The sequence below is a fragment of the Aspergillus tanneri genome (genome assembly GCF_003426965.1).
Source record: "Aspergillus tanneri strain NIH1004 chromosome Unknown AapTan_4_pilon_pilon_pilon, whole genome shotgun sequence".
In the NCBI taxonomy this organism is placed as follows: Eukaryota; Fungi; Ascomycota; class Eurotiomycetes; order Eurotiales; family Aspergillaceae; genus Aspergillus; species Aspergillus tanneri.
Window position 1 is genome coordinate 2,945,043 of NW_022984631.1, and position 25,201 is coordinate 2,970,243.

General features: G+C 50.1%; 6 protein-coding genes across 6 annotated transcripts; 2 read left to right on the top strand and 4 right to left on the bottom strand.

Annotated features, from left to right (window-relative positions):
• Positions 1 to 1,248: 1,248 nt before the first annotated feature.
• Positions 1,249 to 4,542, bottom strand: ATNIH1004_006155 (uncharacterized protein; the record flags this gene model as incomplete). The annotated part of the gene is made up of 5 exons (XM_033570791.1): positions 1,249 to 2,425; positions 2,482 to 3,184; positions 3,241 to 3,470; positions 3,529 to 4,234; positions 4,287 to 4,542. 5 exons carry the CDS (start codon positions 4,540 to 4,542, stop codon positions 1,249 to 1,251), a joined length of 3,072 nt encoding a protein of 1,023 aa, XP_033426823.1.
• Positions 4,543 to 12,141: 7,599 nt separating this feature from the next.
• On the top strand, positions 12,142 to 13,556 carry PDA1 (pyruvate dehydrogenase (acetyl-transferring) subunit E1 alpha; the record flags this gene model as incomplete). The annotated part of the gene is made up of 4 exons (XM_033570792.1): positions 12,142 to 12,264; positions 12,328 to 12,461; positions 12,535 to 12,989; positions 13,051 to 13,556. The coding sequence occupies 4 exons, from the start codon at positions 12,142 to 12,144 to the stop codon at positions 13,554 to 13,556; spliced, it is 1,218 nt and encodes a 405-aa protein (XP_033426824.1).
• Positions 13,557 to 13,913: 357 nt separating this feature from the next.
• On the bottom strand, positions 13,914 to 15,467 carry ATNIH1004_006157 (uncharacterized protein; the record flags this gene model as incomplete). The annotated part of the gene is made up of 1 exon (XM_033570793.1): positions 13,914 to 15,467. One exon carries the CDS (start codon positions 15,465 to 15,467, stop codon positions 13,914 to 13,916), a length of 1,554 nt encoding a protein of 517 aa, XP_033426825.1.
• Positions 15,468 to 16,295: 828 nt separating this feature from the next.
• On the bottom strand, positions 16,296 to 17,818 carry NAM9 (mitochondrial 37S ribosomal protein uS4m; the record flags this gene model as incomplete). Its single annotated transcript, XM_033570794.1, has 3 exons — positions 16,296 to 17,183; positions 17,260 to 17,700; positions 17,774 to 17,818. 3 exons carry the CDS (start codon positions 17,816 to 17,818, stop codon positions 16,296 to 16,298), a joined length of 1,374 nt encoding a protein of 457 aa, XP_033426826.1.
• A 2,434-nt stretch (positions 17,819 to 20,252) lies between these two features.
• Positions 20,253 to 22,658, bottom strand: ATNIH1004_006159 (putative DNA repair protein Rad26; the record flags this gene model as incomplete). The annotated part of the gene is made up of 2 exons (XM_033570795.1): positions 20,253 to 22,106; positions 22,164 to 22,658. The coding sequence occupies 2 exons, from the start codon at positions 22,656 to 22,658 to the stop codon at positions 20,253 to 20,255; spliced, it is 2,349 nt and encodes a 782-aa protein (XP_033426827.1).
• Positions 22,659 to 23,179: 521 nt separating this feature from the next.
• cds1 (phosphatidate cytidylyltransferase) lies at positions 23,180 to 24,714 on the top strand (the record flags this gene model as incomplete). The annotated part of the gene is made up of 4 exons (XM_033570796.1): positions 23,180 to 23,338; positions 23,396 to 23,768; positions 23,828 to 24,621; positions 24,676 to 24,714. 4 exons carry the CDS (start codon positions 23,180 to 23,182, stop codon positions 24,712 to 24,714), a joined length of 1,365 nt encoding a protein of 454 aa, XP_033426828.1.
• Between the last annotated feature and the right edge of the window lie 487 nt (positions 24,715 to 25,201).

A 25,201-nucleotide genomic window follows, 5' to 3' on the forward strand; every position in this document is an offset into this window, starting at 1 on the left:
TCCCATATTTCATTTCATCTTTCTTATGGACTCATTATATGATTTACTACAAAGTTTCGTGTCGCCAATCAAATGGGTATACAATCCAACACAGGATTCGCTGGGCAGAGAATGGCCCAGTACACGTGTCACGCAGTTACATGGATATCACCCGTCACTGCTAACATACAGAACTCAAATATAACTGTGTATTCCTCTTCATGGGTGAGCAGGGAAGAAGCACGGGTGTTCCCTCGTTGAATGGATCTCCGGGTTACGGCTGGTATTACACTACCTAGCAGTCCAGGTCGAGTGCTCGGAACAGGATTTATCATTGGGAAGGTGGATCTAGGCTCTAGGTACATACTCATATGAACGAAAGTGACACATCAGAATTGAGTAGTAGGTTGGGGGCTCTTATGGACGAAGTCGGTTCCCGAAATCTAGACAGAATACTGTCTTTAATCCAATTACCTTTCAGAACAACCCTGCCTAAACACACCTGGCATCTAGTATCTATCTATTCAACCTATGTGACAGCCGTCGGTCCCTGTAATTCTTATCGCACAGGTCATGCATGGGCCCTTTCTTCCAGTCGTCCTACTAGACGTGTCAGTTGCGCCACGCGCACTGTGTTCTCCCTCAGTCCTAATTCTCAAGCGAACAGGAATATGACCAAGCACAATAAATAGTATACAAGACATAGTAATGGTTCACGAGTTCAGGAGTGTTCATGTTATATCAATTCAAATATCTATAACCATATTATTATATAATATCTATTATTATACGGAGTACTCAAAATCAATAAACCATAGATCACGATGAAGTAGCATTCCTTCCAGTACATCAAACGGGCCAGACATAATAAAACATGCAATATTAGCGAGTGTTTGTTTCACGCGAAGTATCCGAATTCAGGGAGAAAACCTCATCACTGTCCACTCCTACTACCAACCTAGTAAAAACATAAGTCGTACAGATCCGAACCTTTACCACAACCCAATATTAGACCCTTGTATATACACATCCATGGAGTATCCTGGAGGAGACAGAGGGGGATTAACAATAAAGGGGGCAAAAATAAAATAAAAATAAATAAAAAAACCAAACCAAACCCGTGGTATCATGCTGCACAGTCCTGGTGAACAAAGTGGTATCATCAAAACAGAAAAGAAAAAGAACCGGTGACCCGATTGACAAGAGAACTGAAGAGAGCGAGGATAACGAAATGAAAAAGAGTATAGAATAGAAAGGTCATTAGTGCGTCTATTCTTCAGTCAATGCATCATCACCGGTCTCGCGCCATTCCTTGGACCGCTCAGTCAGTCGGCGAACCCCCGCCACTCGCTGCGCCCAGTGAGCCTCAGACGGTGAGCGGAAGGTATATGCTCGCTGCGACGAGATCACTCCGATCCCCTGCAGCACAGCCTTGCGAGAATCCCGACCAAACACGGCGGGATGATTGATCCATTCCAGAGCTGACGCCAAGTCCGCATCCAGTGCTGTTATGGTCTGTGCATCAACTGCAGCGACTGGAGAAACGGTAGCAGTCTCCGAAGTTGTGGATGAATGGCTCTCCCCGAAGTTCGAGGATTTTGGTGACGACGAAATAGGCGTTTCTCCGCGGCTTCCCGACTCGCTACCGCTAGTAGGTTTTGCAGCACCGGGCGGGAGTGGGGGAAGGCTTCCCTTACCCAAACCTTTGAGAATACTGCGGGTCTCCATCAGGAGATGCTGTGCTCGTTCATGCTGGCCACGTGACACCAGCGTCAAGGCCCTGGTCAGCATATCCGATGTGAGAAGTTCCATGCGTCGTTGAACGATGGAAGGGTGAGGGGGAATCGGGGGGGTCGACGGTCGACCGAAGCCGCTCTTCACTCTCGGGTTTGGCGGGAGCATGGTGATTGCCAGGAGCGACGGTCGAGGAGAATGTGTCAAATGACCATCGCGCAGGAGATCTCCATATGTAAGATCCGCCTGGATAAGTGGCACCTCCTCTACGCTAAGCACGCGTTGGTCGTCGCCATCAGAGCCGCCCCCGAGAGCCTCTAACCCTGACACCAGACTCTCCCACGGATCCTGGGGCATGTTGTCCTGCGAGGAGTTGTCGGGCTGGATGACAAGGTGAACCAAAATATCGCGTTTATCTCCGAACCGCAAGTCTCCCAGAGCAGCCTCCGCATCGCGTCCAGTTGCTCGCTTGGTCGTATGAAGGGCGCCGCTGATCTTGACAAATTTGGCCGGCGAGCCCTCTGGCAGGCGAAGTTTAAGCTTAACATTCTGATGGGCCGTGGTCTGCAGAGAGCCCAAACAGCCAGCGACACATTCCCGAAGCATCATCCAATCCTTCACATAAAGGTATGAACCCTTGGTCCGCGTCGATAGTTCGATCATGGTATCCGGTTTATGTGTTAGTCCAAGACCGAAGGAGTGAATGCTAACCCTGCAAAAGAAACAGTCAGTTGTGAGCCATTTGAACATTAAAAACGGGAAACGAACTTGGCAGCTTCGGCTCGGGATACAACAAAATCCACACTTTCTGGATCGGACGTGGAAGAATCGCTAACCAGGAGGATAGTGGACAGGGGGTTGGAGGATTTCCGCTGCATCAGCAAATCCATGGCGACATTTGCACCGTCTACCACATCTGCACGCAAGCTTTTCTGCCCCACTGGGCGGATGGAGTTCAAAATTTTGCTCCATCCTCCCCAAGACTTAGTTGTCATGCCCACCAGAGGGACTCCGCCACCGCTAGAGCCAAAAGTCACCAATCCCATACGGTCTCTCGGGCCAAGATTGTACACGAGGAATTTTAGTGCGTCACGCAAAAGGGTAATCTTCAGCCCTTGCATGGAAGATGACACCGGGATAACCACCACGATATCAAGCGGGATATGCAAGGAGGCAGTGGGTCTACCTTCCACGCCCGCGTTCGTATAATCTGTGATGGCTGTAATGTTGGACCGTGAAGCTCCGTACGAGGAATTCAGAGACGCTTGCCGCTTGACCTGGCTTGTTCTGTACTCATCCTCTTCGGTTCCCGAATTATCGAAGTCATAGTCGGCATTTCGAGGTATATTGTCGATTTGATTAAGATCCAGGAGAGCACGACGCCAGATTTCCATTTGGTCCCGATCCTGGAACTGGAGAAAAAAGCAGGGAAGTTCGCTGACAGAAAGGTTCAACGTGAGAATGGGATCATCTAAGGCAATCGTCAGCTTCAGCGGCAACTTGAAACGATATCAACATTCACAATACCTGCAGAGGCTTCCATGTTTTTGAGATGCTTTTTGATGAGGATCGAGCCCTTAAGCGTACACCGAGTACGAGGTTTCTGCGTCTGTTCCTCGTACTGATGGTGGCGACTGCTAATTTTCTTCTCCTTGATGCAGATAAGCATCTCCGCAAACAAATAGCACTCCAGATCCTGCCACGATTCACGATCCTTGCCGACCCGCATGTGACCATGCAAGCGAAGCTTTCCAAATCTATAAAATTATTAGCGGAGAGTTTCTAGGAGGGACATATAAAAAGGAAGAACCGTACCGCTGAAATTCAAGGCCATGCCAGTTATCAACCCGAGTCCGCAACTCTTCTGCAATCTCATCTAAATTCTCCTGGGGCTCGTATGGTATTTGTAAGGGCTCAGGAGCGGCAGGATAGCACATGCCATTGTAAGGTTCGTCTTGAGGCTGGGAGGGAGCCGTCGAGTGACGAAGATCGTCTGAGTCCGCACGCCACCCCTCGGGAACCTCAACCGTGATAAGACAGGTTAATGACTGCTGTTGACGGGACCGATTGAGGGTGGGGAATTCGCTACGGATAGTCACTGTCGGAGCTGGGATTGGATTCTTCATGGTCCCTGCACGTGGGCTGAGGTCCGACTCCATCGCCTGGAGATCATAGTCATGGCGTCGCCCGTTAACTGGATGATGATGGTCATTGTAGTCGGCTGATGATCCAGTCGCGCTGCCGTTTCGAGAATGCTGCTGGCGAGAACCGGTGGTTAGGCGCTCGATCCGATCACGGTGACTGACGGTGTCGCGGTGACTACCGGTGTCGCGGTGACTACCAGTGTCGCGGCTATCTCGCCGAGCGTATATGTCTCGACTGTCGCGGTTATACGTCCTACTCGCTGCATCGTTGGGCGCTCGTGCTGGATGGGGGTTCGGTTCCCACGGCGTGGGTGTCGGGTTACTCCGTTGGGTAGCGGCATCGCTCGTCACGGAACGTACAATGTTGCTAAGTTTCTCTGCAGGCTGGTCAGCAAACAAACTCCACTACTTGCTGATTCTGAGACCTACCGATATCCAAAATATTGCCTCCACGGCTCGTATCGAGCCCTAGTGGCGCATCACACGTCGGGCAGTACTGGCCCTCCAACTCCCGGATATACTCATATAAGCAAGCCTCGTGGGATACATGAGCGCAAGAAAACTGAAGAACACGCTCCCCACGCAGAGTGTGCTCCAATGGCTCCTCGCAGACGGCGCATTCGGTGCCAACAAATGTCCGGTCTCTTCGGGTCCGGGACCGGTCAATATCCGCCAATCCTGCCATTGGCCCACCAGACCTCGAATTAAAGGACGCTCGAGACGATGTGGAATAGGAATGCAAAGGGGACTGCAAGCCCGAGCCGGGATGGCCAGGATATATAGGAGAGGTGACGGTGGAGGGAGGGCGGGACCGTGATGCGTCGGAATAGCCAGATAGAAAGCTCCCCGGTCGATCTGAACGAGAGAAAGAACGAAATGGCCCCAATGGCGAACGAGCGGGGGATTCAAGATTCGGTGAGTCTGCAGGTCACGACGCAATCGTCCAAGTCAGTCGGTGATGGAGTGGGGGGCCGACGGCCAGAATTCAAATCGAGCGAGGCGGCAGGAAGGCAGTAGTGTGGTAGTATTGCATAACAGTAGAGCAGGGATATTCGCGTTCTTTTTCAATGTCCGTGGCGCAACCGGGATTGACACGGAGGAGCAGGGATGATAACGATAAGGGCGGGAGGAAAAGAAAGGGAAGTTTGCGAACAGAGAAGCAAAAAGAAAAAGAAAGGAAAACAAAGAGAACAATGACAATGAAGTGGATATGAATAGAAATCGGCTCGGAAAGGAATAGGCTGCAGAAGAAGGGAGAATAAGTCGGAGTCTAAATGACATCGACGAAACAGATCCAGTAAGAAAATACTACCATATGACGACCAGCGACGAATGAAAATCGGAAATCAAACAAATAAAACAGTTTAGTAAATCTCGAAACGAGAGGGGTAAGAAATATGCAAATAAATAAAATAAAATTTTGACAAGACTTCGCCAGGAGAGTAGTGAAGGCAACCTCCAACACTAGTACGAGACACTATACTTACGGAGCGGAGACTTCTTTTTAGAGCGGCCAAAGAACCCACGCTTGGACTGGTGAAGACGACCGGATCCTGAATCAATGCTCCCAGACGTGGAATCCGATCTGGAAGACGGCTGATGTTTCCACATGGGCCACGAAAAGGACGTTCCTGACAGGACAGGAGTAAGAGAAGATCAACCACCGGAGACAGATGATGAGACGGAGGGGGGTGGGAGAATGTATATTAGTTAGAACTTAGGGGAAGGCAAAGTGGGGTGGGGGAGCAGGCGAAGTTTAGCTTGGGACGTTAGTTTGGTTCTGCCTGCTGATGGTGGAGATTGAGGGAAAAAGTCCCGAGATGGAGACAAGGAATCGACCAGGGGGGAAAGGAAAAGAAGAGAGAGGAAAATTGAAAAGAGGAGAGAAAGAGGTGAATGATGGTGGGAATAATTTTACGACGGCGTCATGACCGGGTGTTCAGGAGCCGTTGATAGTCACTGGGGCAGACAAGCGATCATTGGGTCAGGAGATCCGCATCGATCATGAATCCACTGTATAGAGAGTATTTTGCATGCCATTTGTACTGGAGATAGTACCTTATACCGGTACCAGTTTGATAAATATACTACATAGGAGGTAGTTGAAGTACTAGGTAAGAGTACCACGGAGTTCCTGCGAGAATGTGTGCGCAGTACAACATTACCATACGCAGTGGGGCTGTATTGACCGAAGCCATGGTTGAGACCAGCTCAAGTGGGGGCAGATCCAGGGACTGAAAGTTTGAACTTTGAAGTACCTTAGTACTTTTAGGGCAAACGATGTAGTTGATATTGTATATGTATTAATACAGCCACAATACTGGTGTTTTCCATATACCTGCGGATCCTACTACCACCGTCGTAGTTTCCCGTCAGCTCCATGGATACCTCCAGTATGTATAAGTGAATTCTCCGCAAATGATAGATGGATTGGATAGGTCCTGAGCATGTCGGAGTAATGAGCTGCCTACAGAGTATTTGAATTACTCCTGAGTCTTTCTCCAATATTCAGCCCTTCGTGTCCTCCCGCCGCGCCACCACCGGGCGAAATGCCATGCAGGTCATCGTCATGTGCATGGGGGCTATTTGACAGGGAACAGAGGACTTGGACCAACTTTTCTCATGTACTCCGTAATCCTGCGGAGAATCCAGATGCTCCTAAGAAGATTAGAAAAAATCCACATGATGACCGACTAAACTATTGACAGTCCTACTGTCTTTCATCTTCCCAATAATCCAGCAAGGATTGACCGGCCGTCCGTGGCACCAGACCGTCGATCCCCGATCGTTTTCTGTCACGGCATTGGGATTGGAGGTGACTGGATGACTGGGGACAAGTCGATCGTGACTCCCAGGTGCCAATGTCGCCCCAGAATTTGGACTTGGGATGATGACCTGGAATTACTGTTCTAGGGCTAATGCCCGTGTTCGTACGCGGGCCAGCCGTAGCGCTGCATATCAACGGGCGAGACCTCGGGATCTCCGCCGGGGAGTTTTTAATTAGTGGAATCAAAGTTTGTTGGTCGGGAGACTCCGGTGCAGATAAATAGGTCCTTGATAGACAGATACTATCTGATAGTCGTCCGTTCTGAGAGAAATGAGACCATACCCGTGGTGCTGATTCTGTTCTACATATTACCTTACTCCGTAAGTATGTTCCCCACGGGCCCGATCGGAATGCTGCATTGTTATTCCTCCCCGGGGCTCAACTCTGGAATCTGTGTGGTGACTGGCAGATACGAAATAGAGTTCTCTGTAATTACTCCAAAGTACAAACTCTGTTTGGAGACAACCACTCCGAAACCCCTCTATGCGAACCATCCCACCTTCCCGTCCAGCCATGGATGGATCGGCTGTGGTTCTCAGTAGGAATTCAATCTGGGGATCTTCCGGTCTATATCCCAGAACGTCAACTCAATCCAGGGTGTCCAAAGCGGTATCGGCTATCAGTTCCATTATTTTCTTCCACCCAGTGACATGTATATGTACTACTAAGTAGCGCCAGATACTCTCTCGTGTGTCCTGAGCGAGATATAACCACGGAGTATTTATACGGAGGCTATGTAGTTAGCAAAAGCCATAAAATTACCGATCACTCGAAAGATGGTAAAGAACAGATCAAATATCAAAATCCACCTTATGGAATATCTCAAGCCCTATCATCGACCATAAACTCCGGATTCCATACTGGACCGCACTCCGAGAAAGAAGCTCTGCGACCGAGCGGAGGAACGCATCCGAAGCATTCGAACTCAACTTTCATGCGGCAACCGTGGAACGCTACTCTGTACAGTATCTGGGTCGGTCACGGGATCGCAGTCAAACAACGGTCAAACAGCTTCTGTTCCATGGAAAACCGTCACAAAATTGAAGACAGTCGATCATCTCAAAAATAGTACCGTTAGCTTCTTTCTGTTCTTATCATTCCCCGGATTATTCTCCCTGTCAGACAGGGTTAAGGATCCACGTGATTCTGCCAAGTCAAATGGCTTGGCTTAGCATGGGCTGGACCAGGGACTCGAACTATTACTATGGCAGTAGTACAGACTACAGAGTGGGTAGCAATAGCTTTATTTACACAGTAAGCTCTCGCTAATCATGCACAGCGTCCAGACCGCCATTGGCAAGACAAGTCGCCAGTCTACTGCTCGTTCAGCACCACACATCATGGCGTTCGGCTTCCCCTGAGTAGGTACCAGCTAATTAACTCTTAAACCTTTCCGGGTAACTGTCAACATGTCAAATGCACGGAGTATCAAGTACGTATCGAACCACGAAGTTACATAGTACATACGTCCTCGATTAATAATTCATCCCCTTTAAGGTCAGTGAAGTTTTCAACTAAGCTGGCTTCCGACGCAGGGGCGATCCACCACTGGATCATCTCATCACCCAATGGGAAAATGACCGCCGAATAAAGATCATGACAGAGACCCAGACATGTCAGTCTAGCCTCTTGGTGGCTGTCAAGCGAGAAAAATTACAAAGTACGGAGCGCTCCCCCTGTCACGTCACCATGTATGAAACAATCGTGAGACTCGTCTGGCGAACCACCAGGGGAATAGGGCAACCTCATCAGTCCTTCATCTTGCCAAGGACGGACAATAATTTGGAATCTGGAGAGTACGGCCATTTGTCTCGGGATTTTGTTGCCACCCTCGATGCGATGAGATCATCACGTTGGACTCGTCAAATCAGGTCCGAGTTTGTATGATAATTGTGACCTGTAGTTCGGCATAACGCCCAGCGAACTTTCAGTTTTTTAATCGTTGATAAGGTAGGTAGTCCGTACGGAGTACAGACTACAGAGAGCCAAATGCATGGTATTTGTTTCCAGCACTTCGCTTGCAATTGACTGATGCCTGTGCTGGCCTTGGATAATTGAGCCTTACTGCCTGGTTGATGTTTGATGTGTGTTTATGAAATGCGTCGCTGATCATTTGTGGTCAACCCAACTGCGACATCCGATTCGGTACTGATGGATGTATACAAATATTCAGGATGCAATGGATAGATAGCCTATTGATATCAAATCCATAGCTCTCTTCCCTCAGAATTATCAATAGTCAATGATATGTAGTATAAAACCTAACTCTACAGTACATGCGAGCTGAAGCCTGATGCTGCACCCATGGCCAATAGTCCGGATACTAAACTGGGATCAAGTCGACTGGAGACGAATAGCTCGACATTAGTTCCGTATAAACGTGCAGCTGCGCTTAATCTCATGATTCCATGAACCCCTTGCAGATTATCTCGATGGTTATTCATTCTGAAAACAAGCGACGTCCGAAGGAGTGGCTAAAAAGTTAATCACAACGTGGAGAATCTCGCAGGATCGTTGATCTATGGAGCCCTCATACCATTACTGTCATACCTGGACGTGGACCTTTAGATACGGTATACCTGACAACCTGTACTCCGTACGTCCAGTAATACGCCATGGTAATGGAAGCTCATTCATAGGGTGCTCTATACTCTGATACAACATCCTCCACTTTCGAAGAACCAACCACTATAGAAAAATTTTATCAGATGACAGTTCCACCGAGGGTCAGGACAGCCCGGAGATTTTATACGAGCTCAGCAAATTGCAAGAGTACTCCTTCAGCTCACTTTTCTGGAAAATTCCCAATTTGGATCTGCGGGTACACTACGTAACTCCGTACGGGGGTCCTAAGGTTGATGCGGTGGTGGCCCGTCGTTCCCGGTGGCATATCACTAGCCTAGCTCCTTTCCATTGGGTTACATCCTGATTTCAAATCTGCCGATGCGATGGCGATGGCGACGTTCCTAAGGATGATATGGTCGATGAGATCTCGCTGGGCCGAAGATGGCGGTGATGTCAATCTGTTAGAGGAATTCGTGCCATCCATTGGAGGAAGTTGAGGAATTCTGCAAGGGGCGATGGCTGTCAATTCATCACAGACAGAAAGTGATTCTGCATTGCCCTGGAGATGCTTTCTGGAGACAGGAATGGCAGCTGTCGTCGGTGTTTCATTCACATGTCAATTAGTTAGGCTAATAATATTAAAAAGCCTTAATACGCCTATGCCATGCCCCCAGAAAGGTAATTAGCTATTTCCTGCTCGTATGTAACGCTTCGTCAATATCAAGGTTTTCAAATCAACTAGTATCGTTTTAGCCGAATGGGTCCAATCTAAGACATATTAACTCGACCCAGTCCTCAGCTTATCCACTTGCGTGCCACGTTAGCCATTCCGGCTGAACGATGGGGACATCGGTCAGAGGACACCTAGTCTCGATCCAGGAAGGCCCGATATCAACTGTGACGACGCAACCCAGCCCACAGGGTACGGGCGAACCACTGTTTAGAGGACAGACTAGCACTGTAGACTATTGAGGTGCGAACCAAGGACGTGGCGTAGGGGACGGTGCTCCATACATACATAAGAAGCTCAAACCACAAACAGCCAAGATCTTTAGTCCATCCTTCCACCAGTGTGAACACGATTCCTCCGTTAAATGTAACGGTGCTAATCGCCCTGGCGGATGGACGGGCCGTGGAGATGGACAAAAAGGGTGCTGACGTCGTGGTTCTGTTTTAATTTGAAACAAGACTGAGTTACGAGTTTCCTCAGCTGTTCAATTCAAATGAATTAGAGATAGTTGAGCTACAACCATATCATTCATTCATTCATTATTCAATAGCTAGACATCGATCGGATTGAAGATCCGAGGAAGGATTGGCTTGCGGAACCGGATCGGGCTCCAGCTTCCGCTCAGCCCACTGATATCATGCTAAATGCCGTCAGTCAAGGATCCTGGGACATACTAATGTTTCAATGACGTCGCTAGCCTCCAGGATTCCCTCGTGTTGGCTACGGTCCTAGATCCATGCTGGTAAGTGCCTGACCAGCGTGTCATTTCCCTGGGGAAAGCCACATAGTGGTAGGGGCTTCGAAACCTGTCCAGTATATCATTTGGGGTCCCCCGCAAAATCTGAACGTCTAGATCTTATGATCAGCTTCGTTGATAGCTTGACTGGGTCTCACCGGGGTCGTGCTGCCTGAAATTCGCCAGTGGAACCAGCACAGTGTGCCTGGCAGGCATGTGGCTATCAAATTAAAACAGCAACTCCATGAGGTTCTTGTATGGAGAGAACCGGGAACCACCATGTGGAAACTACAAGCCATGCAGAATTCAACCATTTTCTAGAGTTTTATCTGCGCGGGTCAAACAGTGAATCGAGACATCTTGAGACATGGCCCGTCCCTCGACCCAACAAATGCCAGAGAGCGACGTAAGCTGCAACTGCCTGTTTCGCAACAAGGCTGAGAGATATACTCCAATCCAATTTCCATGGACTCCAATGTTCATGGTGTGTTTGAGAGAGAGAGAAATTGGGTTTTGGCTAGGCTACCGCATCGGTCCTCGTATTTCGGAGATCTGTGTGGGTGCGGTATATAATGGACCGCAATTATCGATCAGGGCTATGAAATGGTCCTCATTGCTACGGCACTCTTTGGACTAGAGTAGACTAGCATATGAGCCACGGCAATAGTTACTAGTGAACCTTTGTCTCGCATACGTGACCACCACTCAATGCTAGCTTATATACAAAGTCGTTAGACGGTACATATTACAGGGCTTGATGAACTCTTTAAAGAGCATTTCGGGACTGCTGAAGTGTGCACTATCAAAATACCATTAGCTTCGCTGGAATAAACTATTGAAGTCAATCTCTGCTAAATGCAAAGGATCCGAGACAGTGTCTTAACCAGTATGTCCATGCTTGTGTACTACCCTCAGTACACATCGGAAGCTGTCACTACTCGACAGACAACGCAGACGACTCTGGTCGACTGTACCAGGCCTTGATGCTTTGAAATAGTCCTTAGTCCCCCTCACAGATAGGATCTCTCCCTGGCAGGATTGTGGTCGGGGAAATCCGCCATACCGTACCAGTCGATACAGTATGGCTCCTGCACCGTTGTCGCTGTATGATCAATATTATAGAGATGAACCAAAACGAGGCTGCCCCTGTAAACCCGCTTGTCCAACACGATCATCTACGATGCAGCGTAGAGATTTCATCTTCATCATCATCATCTCCCACATTGACAGCGATGTTTGTGCGGTTTGCACTGCCTACACCGGATGTCCCCGAAATGGAAGGATGTCTTAGGTAAGCAGCAGCCGAATTCCGCCTAGTCGAAGGGGAAAGTTTGTTCCCAACATGTCAAGTGGTTGAAGATAGCAGAATCTCCTGTTTCCTCCAGCTCCTCTGCATAGTCAATTGGACTCACTCCTCTCGCCCATCATGTTGTTCCGAGCTGCGTGGACCCGTCAGGCCGCGCCTTTGAGACGTCAGGCTTTTGCTCCCCTTGCCCGTCGATCCGTTACCACCGATGCCGCCTCCGCGCATGCTGAAAATATTCCGCAGGTTTGTTGAGAACTTGGATGAAAAGAGTTCTGGATGCTAATTGTGGTCGCGATATCTCTGTAGGAGGATGAGAAGCCCTTCACCATCCGTCTCTCCGATGAGAGCTTCGAAACATACGAGATCGATCCTCCTCCATACACCCTTGAGGTCACCAAGAAACAGTTGAAGCAGATTTACTATGACATGGTCTCGACAAGGTATGCTGTGCCACCCCACTGGGGATCTTCCTTGGCATCACTCTCCATCTAACGTGGTCGACCCCCTTTACAGGCGCATGGAGATGGCTGCCGACCGTCTCTACAAGGAGAAGAAGATCAGAGGTTTCTGCCACTTGTCGACTGGCCAGGAAGCCGTCGCTACCGGTATCGAACATGCCATCACCCGTGACGACAAGATCATCACTGCCTACCGGTGCCACGGTTTCGCCTACATGCGTGGTGGTTCTGTCCGCTCCATTATTGGAGAGCTTCTGGGCCGCCGTGACGGTATTGCCTACGGCAAGGGTGGATCCATGCACATGTTTGCTCCCAACTTCTACGGCGGTAACGGTATCGTCGGTGCCCAGGTCCCCGTTGGTGCCGGTCTGGCTTTCGCCCAGCAGTACAACGAGGAGCCCACTACTAGCATCGTCCTGTATGGTGACGGTGCTTCCAACCAGGGTCAGGTCTTTGAAGCCTTCAATATGGCCAAGCTTTGGAACCTCCCCGTTCTGTTCGGTTGCGAGAGTAAGCATCCCATTCAGTCTGGGTAGGAAAAAGAATGTGACAGAGGGACTGACTCTTTTAGACAACAAGTACGGTATGGGTACATCTGCCGCTCGTTCCTCCGCTTTGACCGAATACTACAAGCGTGGTCAGTACATCCCCGGTATCAAGGTCAACGGGATGGATGTCCTGGCCACCATGGCTGCCGTCAAGTACGCTAAGAACTACGCCGTCGCCGGCAACGGACCCCTGGTGTTCGAGTATGTCACCTACCGTTACGGTGGTCACTCCATGTCCGACCCCGGCACCACCTACCGTAGCCGTGAGGAGATCCAGCGCATGCGCAGCACCCACGACCCCATTGCCGGTCTCAAGCACAAGATCCTGGACTGGAGTGTCATGACCGAAGACGAGCTTAAGAATCTGGACAAGGCCGCCCGTGCTCATGTCGATGAGGAGGTTGCCATTGCCGAGGCGATGCCCGTTCCCGAGAGCACCCCTCGCATCCTCTTTGAGGATATCTATGTCCGTGGCAGCGAGCCCCGGTGGATGAGGGGCCGTACCGTCGACGAGACCTTCTACTACTAGAATGTGACGGACGGCAGGGGGCTAACTTGTAACGATAAGCAAATTAGCCGGGGTTTGGAATATACAGATTCAAATAAAAACAGAACGTGACTTGGCGGGCTCCTGTGTAGCAATACCATGCATGTTTTATTATTGTAATTTAGCCGGGAATTTATGGTTTTGCATTTTTATTATCTCTCTTCTCTAGTAGCGTGAGGAATATACTATTGGAGATTACAAATATAGAGTACATTGCAGGTCCATTTTCAATCCCCTATTGATAGTAGTCTTGTTATTATATCCATAACTTGAACAGAATATGAACATGACGGATGTCCGTGGGTATCATCAATACAACAATGAAGCATGAGAGACAGATCAACCCGGCTCCTGTCTCAACATCTCCAGAATCATCTCCTGAGTTCTCTGCACAGAATCCAGCTTCTCCTCCAACGTGGCCCGATCCCTTTCCAACTCATCGCGCATCTCCCGTCGCAGTTCCTCTTTCAGTTTCTTAATGACGTCCGACGAGATCGTCGGTCCTGCATCCTCGCCGTCGGGCGTCCCGTCGGACTCCACGTCAGACGGTCGCGCGGTTCGCTGCTGAGCCCCTGACCCGGTGAGGAGCGAGGAAACCACCGGCGACGAGGAATGCGCTGCTTCCGGATTGACCGTGTCGAGATGTTTGTTCAGCTTGCCTAGCGTCTCCAGCACCGCGGTCATCATGCCGTTGTCCGCTGTCCCCATGGGTGATGATGCTGGTGGATGGGGTGCACGTCCTGCTCCTGCTGCTCCCACGGACGTCGATGTCGGGGTCGAAAACATATTGTCAAACCCGGGAGGTAATCGTACAGCGGCGTTCTGCGCCGGAGTCATCATTGGAGGGAGAGATGGCATCGTCGATGGACTCTGACCCAATCTGTGGTCCGAGACCGGACCTGACGTTGCCTCCCATGACCGATGCCTTCTTTTGCGAGGACGACGCGAATCGCGCTTCTCAATACGACGAGCTTCCGCCTCCTCCCAGCGCTGCCATGTCGGTATCCATGCATCCACCGCAGCACGCCATCGCGGATTCGACATATCATCGGCCTCGCTGGTGCCTTTCTCGCGCTGATCTTCCAGGAATTTCATCCGCTGTTTCGTCACTACCTCGACCTTGCGCCGCACCGAATGCCACGAGTACGGATGGCCCTGGTCTCGCGTGAACTCCGCGGTCACCGTCATCCACCATTTACACAGCGTACTACGCTGTCCGAACTCCTCCGCGTGTCGATTGCAGATATCAAAGAGTATCACTTCCTCCTTGGTCGTTAATCGCTTGCCATGTTTCCGTGCCAGATCTGTCGCCCCCCGTCCTTCTTCCCCTGCTGCTGCTACTACTGCAGTCGCCATCACTTCTGGGTCAAGGCTCATCCCTTCTCCCTCATTCCCCATCGACATCCTCCCCGGTATATGCCCATGAATGCGTCCATCATCCCGACCAGACCTCCTCATCTCCTCCCGATGCATATTCTCCCCAGGAGATGAGGCATAATCCGGGTCTCCCGATCCACCACCTCCAGGCCCCTCTCGCGGTCCACTATCCGACTGCTCGCTGTCCGAGCTCTCCATCGTCTCCATCTGCTGCCGCTGCTGTTGCTGCGACGATGGTCCCAGAGCAGGTCGTCTCGTATCCACCACGACCGACAAAGCCGAATGACGAGCCTGCGAATGCGACCGCGAGTGGTGCTGCGTATGACTCTGCGCATGAGGAGGAGCATGTTTCTGCGATCCGGGCCCGGGACCGGAACCAGGATTCGTGGTATTATTCCCCGTCTGACCTATTCGTAGATTCGTCGACGAAAGCGTAGGCAGAGTCGGCGCTGCTGCTGCTGCTGCTGATGTTCCCGACCGGGACATCATCGAGGGTAACCATCGTAAATGGGGCATTTGAAATGATGAACGGGATGTCGTTCCAGAGGATTCTAATCTGGAGCTGCTTCCCCCGACTCCTCCTGGTCCTGTGGTGGCTCCGGTGCTGCTTGCTCCTCCTGTTGCTGTTGCTCCCCCCCCTGGAGCTGCAGCGGCAGTCGCACTGTGACTGGAGGATCCATGCCAGGGATACATTGATGAAAAATTGATAATAGTCCGCTGGCGATGACCGCCGCTTGCTCTTCTCTTTCTTTCTCTTTCTCTGTATCAAGTCCTGCTTGTTGGATCCGATGCCGCGGTCAATGGTTGGCGGAATGCAAAAATCCTCTCCTGATCTGCAATTTTCGCGTTGGAGCGTGGTTTGTTTGCCGTTGTGGGTGTATTTTTCAGCACTGCGTATTGTGATTGCATGTATTCTTCATATCCATATGTATTCTTCTTCAGATTCATATTCATATTCATATTCATTCATCTACTGTATTCTTCATAGTCGTTAGATCGAGTGTCTGTAATGGATACGTTATGATGAGCGAGGTAATTGCTGTATGCGCCGTCAGAAGAATGAAATTTAAACTTGTCTTTAAAGTAATGCATTTACATTCCATATAGTTCTCCTCACAACGTCAGCCAGACCAACGCTTTTCTTCAGAGAGTAAGCAGAGATAGGTAGAAGTAGTATAGATACATTGTGGAGCACCGTCAGATGCAAGACCAACGAGATGAAGAGTTAAAGCAATAAAAAATAACCCCGACACCCAGTAATATCACACGGTAGAACATGCCCAGAAAGGGAAAATGAGAAGACAAGACAAGAAATGAAATTAGCACCGTCATGCAGGACTCCATCTACCGTCGTCTCAGGTACCACACAAAGGCTGGCGTGGTCACTTGCTCGCTAAACGGCGAGGGCACCTCCGCGACGCCAGGTCGAGCCACCGGGTGTCGCAGGTACACCGCCGCACAGATGCTATGGTTAACCTCCAGGTAGCGGGGGATGAAGGCGAAGGCGCTCATGTAGTCGCGAGGGCGCCACGGGGTTGCGTAGGGCTTCGTGCTGTCAATGGGGTTGTCACGCATCTGTACGAGCGCCCGCTTGAGCACGTCGAACTCCTCATCGCTCAGCTCAGACGTGTCCACCTCCTCTTCGGGGTTCTCGGCGGCCTTCCGGAAGGCCTCGCTCAGTGCCTCTCCAGGCTTGGATTCACCATCAGCGGCTGTCGAAGCCTTGTCGCGTGACTGCTCCGGCTTGGATTCCTTGGTGTTCTTCGATTCTTTTCCCTCGGCCCGCTTGGCCTTCAAGAGCGTGGTCAGCTCCGAGAACTGCGTCTCCAGACTGTCGGTAAGAACAGTGCTAGAATCGGAGCGAGATAAGACTCGTTTGATCGCCTTCTGGAAACCTCGAAGCTCCTGCTTGCGTTTGGCGGGAAGCACCTGTTTGTTGCCAGCCATGATGACCTTGGCCTGCTCCAGCAGAGCCTTCAACATCTCCCGGGGGTTCTCCTCGTCCTTCTTATCCTGGCCCTCGTTCTCCGATTCCTTCTGTTTATTCGACTCCTCGACAGCTGCCCCCTCCTCGGCGGCCTCCGCTTCCTGGGTCTCCGCGGCCTTTCTCCGGGCCACCCGGGTTTCTCGACGTTCGTGCTTGTCTTTTGGAGCACCGGTAGCAAACATGACACGTTCGGGTTCCACCTGGAAGAGATCACCGGGGTTGAGGAGGTAGCCGGGATATCTCATCTATAAAAACAAGCAATGGTTAGCATTGCCCTAGTAGGTCCAGTCCCTGGTTATAGCACAGGACAAAAGTGCTTACCTTCTTTCCATTCACAGTCACCGCACCATGGATGACGAACTGTCGAGCCTGTCGGGTGCTACTGGCAAACATTGCCCGGAAGATAGCCACATCCAACCGACGCTCCAAAGGAGCAAACGTCATCTGAGTGTAGGGGGTTAACCGGGTTGACGTGCGTCGCTGGTTCGTCTCCGAATCTAGGGAGAGACCCGATCCACGGCCGGCAGCCATCGCCGATCCGTCATCCTGCGCCAGTTTGAAAGGGTCCATGGGTACCACGCCGCGAAGACGGGGGGAGAACATCCGTTGCCATTGAGCCTCCGGGACCTGTTCACCATGGTATGCTCGAGCAGCGGACTTGGCTGCCCATTTCTGTTGGAAAAAGGTCTGAAAATTAGTGTTGGCGATGCGCATCCGCTGAAGGTTGAACAAGTTGTATTTGCTCCATGATTGACGGATTTTCTAAGGTCGATAGGACCAGCCTGTTAACATTGAACAAGAACAACAATGGCACCACGTTTGAGGGTGGACCTACCGGCTTGAACACCGGTTTTAGCGGCGTAGTAGCCCTGTTCCTCATGGTGGGCGAGTGGGCGAGTGGGCGAGCGAGTGGCCTGCAACGACAAAGTCTCTCTCCTGCTCCGTTCATTGCTCCATCCAGATTCCGCAGCCAAAACTTCGCATCGAGCACGTGACGTACTGCACGTGATGTTGTGCCTTGAGGGCCAGAATACTCAGGCAGCCATGAACAAATTATTGGTGGGATTTGATTGGCTACCACAGTCTCGCTTACCTTAGCGTCATGCCTATGACCCCACCGGCCCCTATATAATCCTCCACGTCCCCTAACCTTTTGATCTTTTTCTTCTTTCTTTTCTTCATACTTACCTTGTTTGGGTGGCTGCGATCAAGAAGGCGGCCCACCACGGATTGGTCCCTGCATTGCACAGCGCGGCGGAACAGTCCGTTCAACGGCCTTCGGGTCATTGACAGGCGTATTCTTTGGCACTTTCCACTTTGTGGTTTTTGAATTCTTTTCATCATTTCTTCGCCTTGCGCGAGGGCATGGAGAAGAGATTTGAAAATAATAGGTTTGTAATCTTGTAAGTTCTAAAATGGGCCGCCTGCTTCAGAACCAACTGAAACTGGACAAAATGTCAGCGGCTGACTTGGGCCTGGCCATAAATGAATGGCCTTCTGGTTCAGGGAACACGCTGCCTGAATGTGTGTTCTGATGCAAGAAGCCTTAACTAGAGACCCGCAACATCTGTACCCTACTACGCCTGCAGAAGAAGCTTAATTGGAAATTCTAAGCCAGTTCAAGATCCTGGAAGTTGTTGGCCTATGTCTACTACGGAGCAGACGTTGAGAGGGCAGTAAATCATGTGACATGTTTCCCGAATGGAATTATTTAGGTGGTTGTATGCTGCTGTATGAACGGAATGGAGGCAAGCTAACTCCCTCATCTTCTAAAACATGCACATTTTAGTCATATTCTCAGACACTATTCTGTCAAAAGGCCTTTTCCAGCTCTCTCCTGTGATAATAACCTGGGTATAGTCCTCTGTTTAGTTACAGCAGGTGCCTAGAACATGGGATATTTGACTCCGGTAAACTTATGGATTAATCGGCACTGGGACTGTAGGAAGGCGATAGATTATACCTCTATGAAGATACATGCGAGATTATCGTCATTCAAAATCAGAAATCGGAATCGGAATCGGAATGCTTAAATGGGGGAGGGCCATTGCCATTCGGAACACCGCCCATATATATCCATCTAAAATTCATGCCACTGCCGAAGTTGCTGGGCAGCCCATCATCATCACCATCATCATGTTGCTCGTCTACGTCAACCCACTACCATCAGTCAACCGTCAGTGTCAGCTGCTTGGTTCAGTGTAAAGGCCTCTAGTGTTTAGCTCACCTCGCTGAAATGAGTTCGTTTCTTTCTTGCTAGTCAAGCGAGGCCGATATTTGATCAAGCTACTTGTCTTTTGAAGAGAAATAAAATGCGAGCGTGTAGTGGGCTGGAGTCTACTACTATGCTCAGGGATAACTTCCCCGTAGAGATCTATCTCAGAAGTATAATTTCTTTCCTTATACCTTTCGTGGCGTCACCAACAGTCACCTCATAGGATATGTGTGTCGGTTGTAGACTTCATTTCACAGTGTCTGCATTGATCAGATCGATAGTGAAGTAGACTACCTTTTTTTTTTTTTTTTTTTTGTTTTTTCATCTAAAGGAGCAGAATGTTGAGCCAATATGACTGCGATAGATGTTACCTTGTAGATCTGATATATACGCAGAAAAAAACAAGGGAGTATGTCAACCCTTCTGGATGCACTGAGATTGTTGGTAAATAGATACCGCTTCAGGACTAGCAGAGAGACGGTAGTACTCTGTAGTACATAGTAAATGTAGGTATTAGGTGCGTGCGGGAGGAACGTTATTTATAGACCTAAGACAAGTGTCGACAGGGTTCTCTTATTGCCCAGTAGAACTCCGTCTAGCAGTCATCGACAGCTACTGGAAAGTTTCTGTCATCTATTGCGCTTATATAATTTGGAGGGGCTAGATGAGTTATCCTATAGATTTGTTAAATGAGGCCAGACACGTTCCAGAGGTTCTTGAAAACTTCAATTATAACTAGATCCACTACCAATCTAAATGTGAGGAGAGAATGTCACTATTCTGTGCAACGTCGTAGCTCTGTTGGTTGCAATGCTGACATGGCGATCGTCGTCGATTATTTTGATGACGTTGACTATGGTGACTACTAGATGAAAATATTGCGTAAATGCATCTGGAATAATTAGGGATGTTAGGAAATAGGCTCAACGGGTGACTAACAATCAAACTGAGGCAGAAAACAGCATCACGTGGTGTTACGAAGTATATTCGAACGGTAGAAAAAAGGATTGATGAGAAGGGGGAATTATATGTAGTATATCACATAATTTGTAGATTCATTGTGTCTAATATGCGAGGTACACTAACTACTGCTTAAAGTTTACCCATCCGCAGATATGTCCAGTTCATCACTTTTCCCTTTAGCACTCGAAAATACCTCCTGTAAAGCCTCCGCTTCCTGGGGATTCACAGCATCATCGAGGATCTCATGCGCCATTTCCACCGTCTCATCCTCGATCTTGGCCTCCAAAACCAGCCCTTCGCTGAATGCCAGCCGGGTTAAGACGACCAGGAACTTCTGTTTCCCGCCCGCCACGCGGCCAAGTTTGGCCTGCAGATCGGTGTCGGGGTGACGCTTGAGAACGCCGTAGATGAGAGACATCAACCCATTGACCAGGTATGCATGCAGGCTCTGATCGGGCGGCGAGTAGTATAGGGCGTCTAGCTCGTCATGCATTGCCCGGAACAGTCGTGCTATGACGGTGGGGTGAGAGGCAATGACCGAGCTACCATGGGTGCTGGCGGGCACGGAGACATTGAAAGCAACGCATGTCAGCAGAGACAACGCCTCCAGCCGCATATTGCAGACCTCGATCGGCGTATAAGGGGGCTCTCCTTCGTCGACATATGGCTTCTCACTCAAGAGATTTGCCACACGATCCACAATGTAGTTCTCGTTGGCAATCTGGTCCTGCTCGGTATCCTGGACGGAACCAAACGACTGAGCACGAACGCTGGTCGTCAGTAGGTTCAAGGTTAACATAATGTCCCTGATAGGCTGCGAGCAATTCAGCATCATCAGCACGAAATCGTAGCGCATGTATCGCCAAAACTTTTCCAGATCCCGGTCAATATGCACGCATCTACTGACAATCTGGAACAACAAACCGAGAGCATCGGTAGAATCCACGAGAGGCTCTAATTCGGATAGGGGTGTCTGCCGAACTTGCCCAAAGCTTTGCCGCGAAACCGGCGAGTGCTTGAATCGGGGGATGGCATTGACGTCCCCGGACTCTTGCAATACGGGCACGAGATGCTCGATTAATTGAGGGACCACCGACGTCGCTTCCACATCGAGAATGCGCCGCATAATTCCCATAAACATCGGGACTGGCACGAAGAACTTCTCTTTCAAAGCGCGAGACCAGAGGGATATTATTGCTCGCGCATACTCGGTTAGGTTGTTGTCCATGCGAAGGCTGTTCGTTTCCTCTAGCAGGATGGTGGACAGCGTCTGCTCCGGGTCCGACGGGAATTTCAACCGCGCCATCACTCCAATATCAGGCTCGTCATTGGGAAACGTTCGGTGGTTCAAAATGAGCTTCATCGACAGCGAATGAGATACCTCATCGTGAAGTGCAGGCTTAGCGCGTGCAGCATGCACTGTCGCACTGTCCGACACGTTGGGGTCAGGGTCGGGGTCAGGGTCGGGGTCGACTGTCATCGTTGCCGCTTGCGGACTCAGCTGCAAAGGGGTCGGGCTATCCTGGCTTGCCCTTCTCTTCCTTTTCCCGGGAACCGTCGGCGTCATCCGCTTCGGTCGTGCTGACTTGCTGGGCGATACAGCAAGAATCTCCTCATCCTCGAATCCGTCGCGGAATGGCAGAACTTTGGCCTTCTTAGGCGTCACAGGAGGCGCTTTCTCGTTCAGTCGGCCCTTCGCCTTCGCGTTGCTGATCCGCATAGACTCTTCGGCCAAGTCTTGCTTTAAAAATGCGTTCTCCGTCGCCAGCATCTTGCCTTCCGCACGCACGGCTTCTATCTCCTCCTTATGCCTGGCCACCTCCTCAGCCATCGTCTTTCGTACGGTAGCTAATTGTTGCTCATAGTTGTCGGTCAACTTTGCCTGGTTGGACCGAATGATTGCGATTTCTCCCGCCTTGGTTTCCGCGACGGATTTAACGGTGGCCAGCTCTTCCATCAGTCGCTTATACCGTTCATTTTCCTGCTCCAACTGTCCTCAAAGAATTAGTCGTGCAATTGTTCAGAAATGGAATTCTCCTAGTGTTACCTTTTCGGCGGCATACTCGGAAGCCTTTTGGGGATCGGGGTAGTGGAATTGATCTGTTTCAACCTCCATGAGATCTGGCAGAGTGTCGTCGAATTGTCGACTATCGTCCGCCACGGCAGGGCCATTTTGCGGCAGATTGGACTGTTCAGTAAAAGCCACCGGCTGATTCAACGCAACTGTCGGCTCATTTTCAACATCTAGGACATCTGCATCCAATTCACCCACATCCAAAGCGCCGTAATCGTTGGTCAATCCGGTGTGTAGGTGCGCAGGCGGCTGTAACGTAGGGTGGGAAAGATCACCCGAGTGTGAATTCCGAGGTGCTTGGTTAATCAAACTCCGAGAAGGCCTGCTAAGTTGAGATGTATGCTGTGACTGAGCCCAGTTCTGGGCTTGGTTCGCTTGGTACGCGTTCTGCTCCAGTTGCAGTAATGTACTGGGGGGCAGATCGTCAAAGCCATCGTCAGAAAAGAAGTCATCCTCGTTGTCTTCCATGCCCCTGGACGCAGAATCGCCATGAAGGAGGGAGTTTTGGGGGGAGAATGGCTGGTGGTGGTTGGAAGAAGGAAGACCGAGGGTGAAAACTGATGTCTCTAGAGTCACCTGCGCGGCACGGGGTTTCAGCCTCTTTTCTCCTCCTCGCTTCTTCTTCTCTCCTTCATCAACCCATTACACCACGTTCAATGTGATATCTGGCGGGAATTGTTTCGTTTCGGCTCTTGCATTCCCCGTTTGTGGTTGAGTGCCGACCTTTTTCCCTTTCTCCTCCGACCGTATCCGGTCGCTTTATCACATGAAATTTTACTAAACGGCGATCACTCCCTCGCTCCTCTCTTCCTTTTCGCTCCCTTTTCTCTTCTTCCCCCCTGCTCATAATCTTCTGGCTGGGCCCATTCGCTACCCCGGTTTTCCCCCAAAAGTTCTTTTTTTAAATTTTCTAAACTAGGAACTTCCCCTCCTTCCCCGCGTTTGCAACGCATCCTCCCCATCTCACCCCCCGGCCGATAGATTCCACCATGTCCAAATCGCGTCGGAATGTCAGGTTTCAACGTCGGGCGTCGAACGGCAGTGAAACTCGACGTCTGAGTATTTCTGATGCCAGTGATGCTGCCTCAGAACCCGGTAGCCCGTCGAAGAATGGTGCCGTGTCTAAGCAAGCGACAATTCCCGAGGAGGTGAGCATCCAGGTGGCTCGGTTTGTGGTTGTTGGGAAAGGCTGACAGCTGGATCAGAAACCCGAGCAGCCTCCCCTGTCCGAGTATGAGAAAAAGAAGCAGACCTTTATCACTCGCACGATATGGACCTTCGTGATGATTGCCGGTTTCTTCATCGCCATGTTTTCAGGCCATATCTACGTCATTGGTATCGTCACTGCTATCCAGATCGTCTCGTTCAAAGAGGTCATCGCCATTGCCAACGTTCCCAGCCGCGAGAAGAACCTGCAGTTCACGAAGTCGCTCAACTGGTACTTCCTGGCTACGACGATGTACTTTCTATACGGCGAAAGTGTCATTTATTATTTCAAGCATATTCTCCTGGTTGACAAGGTGTTGCTGCCCCTGGCGACCCACCACCGATTCATCAGCTTTACGCTGTATGTCATGGGTGAGTTCATAAACAATTCAGTTGTGTCTGAATGCCGCTTTCTAAGATATTGCCTTTAGGATTTGTCTTCTTTGTTGCTTCTTTGCAGAAGGGGCATTACCGGTTCCAGTTCACTCAGTTTGCCTGGACTCATATGGCACTGTATTTGATTGTTGTGCAGGCACACTTCGTCATGAACAACATCCTGGAGGGGATGATCTGGTTTTTTCTGCCGGCGTCCTTGGTTATCACAAATGACATCTTCGCCTACGTGTGTGGGATCACATTTGGCCGGACTCAACTCATCAAATTGTCGCCCAAGAAGACTGTTGAAGGATTCCTGGGTGCCTGGATCTGTACGGTCATTTTTGGCTATTTCATGACAAATATCTTGATGCGCTACAAGTACTTCATCTGTCCGGTGAACGACCTGGGGTCCAATGTTTTGACAGGACTTGAATGCACTCTCAATCCAGCCTTCGTACCTAAGCCGTATTCGCTCCCGGGATGGACTGGACTGGGCAAGACCTTCTACATTGAGCCCATGCAGTTTCATATCTTGGTCTTTGCTAGCTTTGCCTCGCTCATTGCGCCTTTCGGTGGGTTTTTTGCATCCGGTCTCAAGCGGACATTCAAGATTAAAGATTTTGGCGAGTCAATCCCCGGCCATGGCGGTATCACCGATCGCATGGACTGTCAATTCATCATGGGCTTCTTCGCATACATGTACTACCATAGTTTCATTGCCGTGTACAAGGCGAGTGTCGGCGACATCATCGAGACCACCATTAACGGTCTCATGGTGGAGGAGCAGCTCGAGGTGGTCCGTGGCCTGGGCAAATACCTTTACAACCAGGGAGCGGTTTCCGAGACGGTTAGTATATATGCTCACTCGCAGATTTCACGCTCAAGTGCTGATCATGTATAGATGCTGGATTGTCTGAATACCGAACTCAAACGACGATGAATGTTTTGATAATAACCCACCCATTTCCATTCTATACATCAGTGACGAACTTCAACATTCCCCCTTTTGACATTGTCCTGGGTGATTACTCCGGAAGCAAATTCGCAAACCACGAAATATCCTTTTCTTTCTATTTTAATTGAATGTTCTTTGAATGTTTCCTGGAACTTCAAGGAACCTCACCATTTCTTCAACCTTCTACATTCTGTTTCCTGCACCAGGTCGCACTAGGATACACGTGTTTCGTCTATATTTGGGGTGCCGTATGCACCGTTATATCTTCCCCCACTTGTCGTCGCATTGGGTCATTGGTGTAAACATGTCCGGGAAAAACGGTCGGGTCCGGGTTTGGGTTCAGGTCTAAAAGAGATGGATGGGGATTTTTCTTTTTAATTTTGGCCGCCTCTTCCTAGCTTTTGCTGTCCATTTGTTACTGTTTCCGTCTGGGATGGAATGAGATCATGTGTCTACGCAAATCGTGTAAAAT